Here is a 7,863-nt window from a genome sequence, read left to right on the forward strand (position 1 = left end):
ACCTTTACAATAACAATACAAATTTTTTTAAGAATGAACATAAAATGCTTTATTTCCAAAAAGTTTCTCCCTGCTTTGCACAGCTCTGGGCTGAGAACATGGCACCCAGAACCCAGGCTTGTGGCTTTGATACATTTACTGGAAGCATACATTGGGAGAATTATTTAACCAATCCCTTTGTGCCTTGGCTTCTTAAATTGTAAAATGCAGATGGCGGTAATAATAATACCTAAAGGTAAGAAACTTGGTACTTAGACATGAAAAATAAACCAAGCCACAAGAAGCATAATCTCTCTTCACATTCACAAGAGCTGGTCAGTGGATGGGTCTGGGTTAAGACTTCAGTGCCTGTCTTCCAGTTCCTCCTGTTCTCCACTAGGGCTTCCTCCCAAATTGCTATCATGAGACTCACCCAGTAGGACACTTAAAAGTCAGATTCCTAGGCCTTGGTGTGGGGACCAGGCATCTGCGATATTGACAAGGCTTCAGGGGACCAAGTTAAATGGTGGTGCACTGTGAGGCTTCCATCTCCATGTCACTCCTGAGTTTTCAGCTGGATGAAGGCCCTTGGTGCAGAGCTGTTGGGTTCTGTCTTCTCGCTTACATTTCCAACCTTCCCATAGGCCGTCTTCTTCTCCCTCCTCCTCCTCCTCCTCTCCCACTTCCTCCTCCTCCTTGTCCTCCTCCTCCTCCTTACAATACAATTTTTGTTTTGGAAAAAAGAGCTAAACAAGCAGTATCCTTTTGCAAAAAAATGGCTTTAAAGAACCGAAGTGTTTTATATTTAATACATGCAATTTCAGATATATTGGTATATGTAAGTTTTTTTTTCCACAAGAGAGGACTTATTCCCTTCCTTAAAACCAGCACTTCAGTGTTCTTAAGGAACACCCAAATGGAAGGTTTCTTTCTCCAGTTATGTTCCTTTTCCCTTACTAACTCCTACCCCCCACAAGCATCCCTGACATTGGGAGAATTCCATTGATAGGAAAACTACATAAATGATATCATTTACACAATGATAGGTAGCACCCATTTTCAAAATGCATTGTGATGAATGTAGTTTCTGTGAACAATGCAATTTCGAATGCTAGAGATTCAGTAAAACAGATCCAGGAGAATGGCTTCAAACATTCTCAGTTATTAAAATTGGGAAAAATTCTAGAATACTGATTTCTTTGTAATTTATCAGATGTACTATCATTTTTTAATCTGTGTATAAAAATATTAAATGCAACATGTTCGGGTTTATAAAGAATATATTTACATGTATTACACATATATATGTATATATGTACACATAGGTTTTTATATACACGTATGTGTGTATGTTTATACACACACACACACATATATATATATATATATATATATATATATATGATGGGAGTTCTCATTTTTATACCTAGAGATAAATCTGTGATAGCACTTCAGTTTAGATCTAAAAATTTAATTTTACATTATTTTTCCCCTCTAAAACAAATTACTTTCAATTTTTAGTTCCTTTCTTTCTGTCATTTTTGTAGATTTTTCTCTGGGGAAATAAGGTTCAAACGATTTCCTTTTTGTTCTTATCTTGTCTAGGTAACTTGAATTTCCAACAGAACAGCAGAAATGCCACCACCGCCCACTTCCCCGCCCCCCTACAGCCCTCCTGATGGAGGCTGGGGCTGGGTTGTGGTTGGAGCATCATTCATCTGCATCGGATTTTCCTATGCCTTCCCCAAAGCGGTCACAGTATTCTTCAAAGATATTCAGGGAATCTTCCACGCGTCCTACAGTGAGATCGCGTGGATTTCATCCATCATGCTGGCCGTGATGTACGCGGGAGGTAAGGGTCTCCAGAAGCCTAGAATTCTGGAGTGACAATGTCTCAATTCTGAAATGACGACATGCTTGTGCTCCTCTCCTGAGATGCTATATGCTCTCTCCTGAGATGCTACAGCTCTCTGTTCGTATTATATATCTAGTTTAAAAAAAGCCATCAAAAGTGTAATCAGAACCCAAATTCTTAATGACTTAGCCACCTACCATTTAAAGTTATTTATCCCATTTTGCTTTTGCACGCAGTTTTTAAGTGAGAACTTGTTTGTACAAAACTAAATTTGCTAAATTATGGGATTTTCAAGGGCTGCCTTAGTTACACTATAACGTACTCTAAGGCACTGAAAATTATAGGCCCAGAATGTACTTCACCTTAAACTGAGAATAATGAAGTGTAAGCATATGCAATTCTGGGCTCATTCAAATTTGTGTATGTGAAATAATTCCTTATTGCTGTAAAAACTTGTTAAATAATGACATTTTTGAAAAAAGCTATTATTTAAAATACATGTGTTCTTAAAGTTTTAACTTTTCAACTTCAGGGGACAGTTGTAGACATAGAATGTAAGAATTAAGGCACAAGAGAGTTGGTGTACACACACAATCTTCTTTATTCACGTGGCATAGGTAGAGAAACAGCAGTTCAAGGCCAGGTTCAAGCAGAAAAATGTGAGACCTTATCTGTAAGAATAACTAAAGGTAACCTAGTCTGACGTCATAGCTGTAGGGATGGAGTTACCTGCCTAACAATTGCAAGATCTGAAATCAGACCTTAGTATTAAAGGAAAACAAAAGGAGAAAAGAATTTAAAGACATCACATATATTATCTAGATCCATTTCTTGATTTCCTCCTTTGTGTACCAAGTGCATATTTCAACAACTGCCCTCAATCTAACAAAACCATTGTTCATACTTTACCAGATATACATAAATTATTTAATAAAAGAAAACTTGATTTCAAGAGAATACGTTCATATCTTGAAGAAAAGTAAAAGTACATTAAGAATGTAGAGGCAAGTCCAGTTACTATGCAATACATGAACTATAGCCTAATAAAGAAGATTTAGGTGATCTTTGTAGATATATATCTTTGCTCTTAATATCTCTATATAAACAGATCTACCAATTTTAAACTGTGGTTAACTTTAAAGGAAAGGGGTAAATAGGATGAAAGAAATCTTTATACTATATTTAATATATTCACAAAGCACAGCATTTTAAATTTAAAATCATTTTTCATTCATAAGCAACTTGAATATGGCTCTTATTGCAGAAGTCCCAGTGTTTGTGATAATATCTATTATTTATGATATTTACTGTCAAATGACGACTCCCCTGTCAGTACTTTCAATGTGTGAAATGACATGATCCTTGGAACAACCTGTTCATAATTGCTGTAAGCTTGCTTCTCAGCAGCTGAAAAATTGAGAAATCAAGGTAGTTTTCCTAAAAACATTCAATCCAGAACAGATCTTATGGTCTCAGTTTGGTTGTGCACATTTTCACTTTTGTGTAGTCGTGATGTAGCTGAAAGCAGCCTAGCACAAGATTGATTAAACACACACACACACACACACACACATTTATCTCAGTGTCAAATGCTATTTGTCCATGTCAATGATAATTTCTGCCTTTTACATGCTTTCTAAGAATCTCCTTTGGATAATTATACTAGTGATTGCAACACCTATCTGACTATAATCATTTTCTTCCTCCTGGCAAGGTATCTAAAAGGAGTATTGGCAGGAAGAATAGAGTAATTTTAATTTAACCTAATATCATTTTGACTTTTTTCAAATATCAACAAATGCATCAAGTATACAAGTTTCCCTTTAATTCATACTTTTTCTTTAAAAATTTAAATGTTTCTCTCTATATATGTATGAAAAATCACAAAAGAAAACTCTTGAAATCCATAAAGAAAATGGTAGTTTAATAGATATGCATATTGAAAAACTTAAATATTTAGGATAATGGATAAAATATATCTCATTTTAGATAAACAGATATTTTGTATCTGGTTGTTCCTAAGAAAACAGATGCGACTACATGGGAGATATGGTTAAGAGGAACACTATTCAAGGCCAGACTAGGCAAAAAGTTAGAAGGCCCCTATACCATAAAACTAGGTGGACAAGGTGCTAAATGTCTATAATTTCAGTGAAGGAAGGAGAATCACAGTCAAGCCTATTCCAGGGGGAAATATATTACAAGATCCTTATTAACTATAGTTAGAGCATAAAGAGTTGGAAACCAGTTACAAATGGTAAAGGGGACCCTGAATTTCAAATTCTAGTCCTGTCAAAGGAGAGAAAATATACCAATATTAGATATATGACAATATTTAGTTGAAGTAACTAATAATGTTATTATTGAAGTGAAATTCAATAAAGTCCTTGTGATATTTCCCAAACTCCTCAGTTATCAGGGCTGAAACATTTTGCATGTTGGCCTGAGATATGGAGTGAAATTAATAATAGCAGAAATCTGCTATGCTTTGTTTTTTCCTTTAAAAAAGGGAAGGAAAAAAATCTCAAACACAGCACAAACTTGACTTTTTATGGCAGATAGAAATGTTGTCTACTATATCAGTGTTTACATGTAGATCTCAGACATTCATATGACTTGCTGGAAATAATACTCATGTATTATTTATTTCATTGTTAGTTTTCAATTTTTTTAACAAAATAATTGGCTCATCTAAAGCTAACTTGTCATTTTTAGGACAATTTTCTTCAAGTCAGTGCAAGTAATATTGTGAGAAACAGTATAAGCTTCAGGTATATAGTGTTTTTTTTAAGAAACACAACACATTTCTGTGTCTGAATATTAAGTCCTGTTAAAAGCACAGCCCTAGTCTTTAACTTCTACCTTATCAGAATTTCTACTGAATGATTCTAGAAATTTGCATTTTAACAAGCATCTCTGAAAACCCCTCAGTTTATGGATAATGCAAGAGTTCTTTATTGCCGAAAAATCAATATTTGATTAAGATATTTAAATTTTATCTGGTATTTGGAAATTCTCTATTTACAGAGGCCCTGTAGATTGATGATGACAAAATAAAGTTGAAGACGATGGCATTATAAAGCACCTCGTTTAACTGAGAAGCCTGATGAATCTCCACCAAGTACTGAAATATTCTGCTCAGCATAATGCTAATTACATTAGCCTCAAGAACACCTGAGATTTGATGCTCTTCTTAGGGCTTAGCACTCAACCTATTAATCACTACGATGGGGTCGTTGGGTGCCTGGCCTGTGATTTCAAGGCTGCCGTGTCTGGTAGTAATTAGTTGGCATCTCCATATTGGTGGGAAGATATTATCTCTTTCAGATATCTGAGTTTAAAAAAATGAAATGCAGAAGGGGTAGAAAAGAATGCAAATCATGTTTATACCTTACATCATCCTTTGAATAGTGGCACCAAATTTCAGCAACCCATCTGGCCACCCATATGGTCTTTTGGAGGTCTAGCAAATTTCAAAATAGGTCAAGCCACGTGATCACACTGCTCATACACAGGAGGGGGCCCAAAACCTATGTCAGTGTAAACTTTCCAGAATGTTTAGACAGATAAGGGGTTTTGTACTATCAGCAGTGAGAACAGAGGATTTTCTGTGAGTTCAGTTTTTGCTATTCTGTTGTATGATAATCCAGGTATGGTTAGCTGCACAATAACTGCCAGTCTGAATGAAATCTTGTAATTTTCTTTCTTTCTGGAACCAGAAGGGATCTGCCATTCTGGAGAGGAAAATGGCCTCTGATCTCTCAGTAACTTGTTCTATTTCTTTTTCTTTCCATTTATTCATTTGTTTTACAAGGAACTATTAACTATTGTGCCATGACTCTGGATTTAACTGCAGTTCTAAAGGAAGTACAGCTTTCTAAGGCAGTAAAATAGTACAAATTACATTTAGGTACTTTCCAGTCACACTGGCTGTGTATTGAGTATAAGGCTTTAGAACGCCTTTGTGGAAGCTTGGATGGATTTCTGAAAACTGAGAGTCCCTATCCGAATCAGTTCTTCTGATCAGTTTGTGGGGTGCATACTGAAGATTATAGTATTTCTTTGGTGCACATCATTCTACTTCGGCCTCACCTTTCACACCAATAAGTGATTGAATCAGAAGCTTCCAGGAGAGCCTGTGGTATCTATTCTCAGCATTCCAGGAAAGGAGCATGCATTCTTGGAAAGCAAAGAAGGAACCGAGCCATTAAGTTTATAAAACTCGGGTTTCCTTCAGGGTTTTCCTCTTTATATGAGAGTTGAAAACATCTGGAAACAAGACAAGAGTGGAAATCCAGATAATGAACCAGGAGAGAACCAGAACTACAGAGCGCTCTGTGTGTGTGGAGGTGACTTCATGTCTCTTTGTCCTGTATGTACCACGTAATCCAATGTTCACATTGATGACATATTAACATAGAAGCCCAGTAATCATTGGCAAAGAACTTAAGGTATCATTTCCCTCAATTGGGAGGAAAGAAACGAATACAATGTGGGCTCAAAGCATTTGAGATTTTATTCCTTCTAAGTATAAGTAGCCATGGCTATGGAGAACATATTAAAAGGTATTTTTTTTGGCAATGAATTCTGAAAAATCAGTTTAAGACAAAGATGTCTACTTCTGTGACTTGAGGACAAGACCTGGACTACAGAACCAGTGGCTGAAATATGTGCCTCCTAAATATACACAACATTTCATCACTATTATTTATTTATTTATTTATAACATTTCTGCAGCTATTTTCTTTTTTTTTCCCTTTTTTATTGTAATTAGTAAAAGGGTTACATGATATTTGCCAGATAGAAGGTGCATTAATTCACATACATTGATACCCTTTCACATGTCTTGGTACCCGTTTCCCTCCCCCCCCACACCCCCCACCTGTCTTGGTTTTCCCCCCTTCCCTATCAAATTTCAAATATCCAAATACAAATAAGTTCAATATATCAGATAACAAAGTGAGATACTATACCAATATGAGATAACCAAGGGACAGCAAAGGAGATGAAAGATAACATAGTACATTAAGGACAACAATCATTCATTATATGGCTTTTGTTTCACTATCCTGGAGGTCCTTTCAATTAGCTTCACATTATATGTCCTTATGTATCAAGATTTTGCTCTATTGCAAATCTCTGCTAGTAGAGCCCAAGGTTTCTACTGATTATGACGAATGAGGGAAACCATTGAGCCTAAGTTCCTTTGAGTCTGGCTTACTTCACTTAATATGATTTTTTCTAAGTCTTTCCATTTCCTAACAAATGGGGCGATGTCATTCTTTCTGACAGCAGCATAGAATTCCATTGTGTACAAATACCACAACTTGTTGATCCACTCATCAACTGAGGGACATCTAGGTTGGTTCCATATCTTTGCTATGGTGAATAGTGCTGCAATGAACATTGTTGTGCTAGTGGGTTTAGTATGTCCTTGTTTCTGGGTGGTTGGGTAAATGCCAAGTAGTGGAATTGCTGGGTCATAGGGGAGTTCTATGTTTAGCCTTTTGAGGCACTGCCACACTGCTTTCCATAGTTGTTGAACGAGTTTGCACTCCCACCAACAGTGTAGTAGTGATCCCTCCTGGCCACATCCCCTCCAGCATCTGTTGTCATTCGTTTTCCTGATCTTGGCCATTCTAGCTGGAGTGAGGTGGAATCTTAGAGTTGTTTTGATTTGCATTTCTTTTATGACCAGAGATGTTGAGCATTTCTTCATGTGTCTATAGGCCATTTTTGTTTCTTCTTCAGAGAAGACTCTCTTTAAGTCTTTGGCCCATTTTTTAATGGGATGGTTGTCTGCAGCTATTTTCTAGTCAAAAGCACTATTGTAGCCTATTATATAGTGTCCCTCTTTTTTTTTTTTTTTGAAAATAGCTGCTAGTAAAATCTATCCTCTCAGTCTGGTTGTGTCCAAACACACCTGAGGTTTCTCATCTCACATTCAATATTTCCCCTATCCTTTCCTTGAGATCCTTCCATTCCTGCTTGTTGTGCACTGTCTATCTGCTGATCCCAGTACACACTGG

General features: G+C 36.4%; 1 protein-coding gene across 3 annotated transcripts in view; it reads left to right on the forward strand.

Annotated features, from left to right (window-relative positions):
* Positions 1-7,863, forward strand: part of Slc16a7 (solute carrier family 16 member 7) — a 130,884-nt gene that overhangs the window by 80,712 nt on the left and 42,309 nt on the right. For all 3 annotated transcript variants that reach the window (XM_090327804.1, XM_090327806.1, XM_090327808.1), the window contains one exon: positions 1,585-1,831. In XM_090327804.1, coding sequence (XP_090183930.1) covers positions 1,615-1,831 — 217 coding nt within the window. In that variant the 5' untranslated portion in view covers positions 1,585-1,614. The remainder of the gene's footprint in view (positions 1-1,584; positions 1,832-7,863) is intronic.

The sequence above is a fragment of the Megascapheus bottae genome, chromosome 2, assembly GCF_031878675.1.
Source record: "Megascapheus bottae isolate mThoBot1 chromosome 2, mThoBot2.hap1, whole genome shotgun sequence".
Taxonomy (NCBI): Eukaryota; Metazoa; Chordata; class Mammalia; order Rodentia; family Geomyidae; genus Megascapheus; species Megascapheus bottae.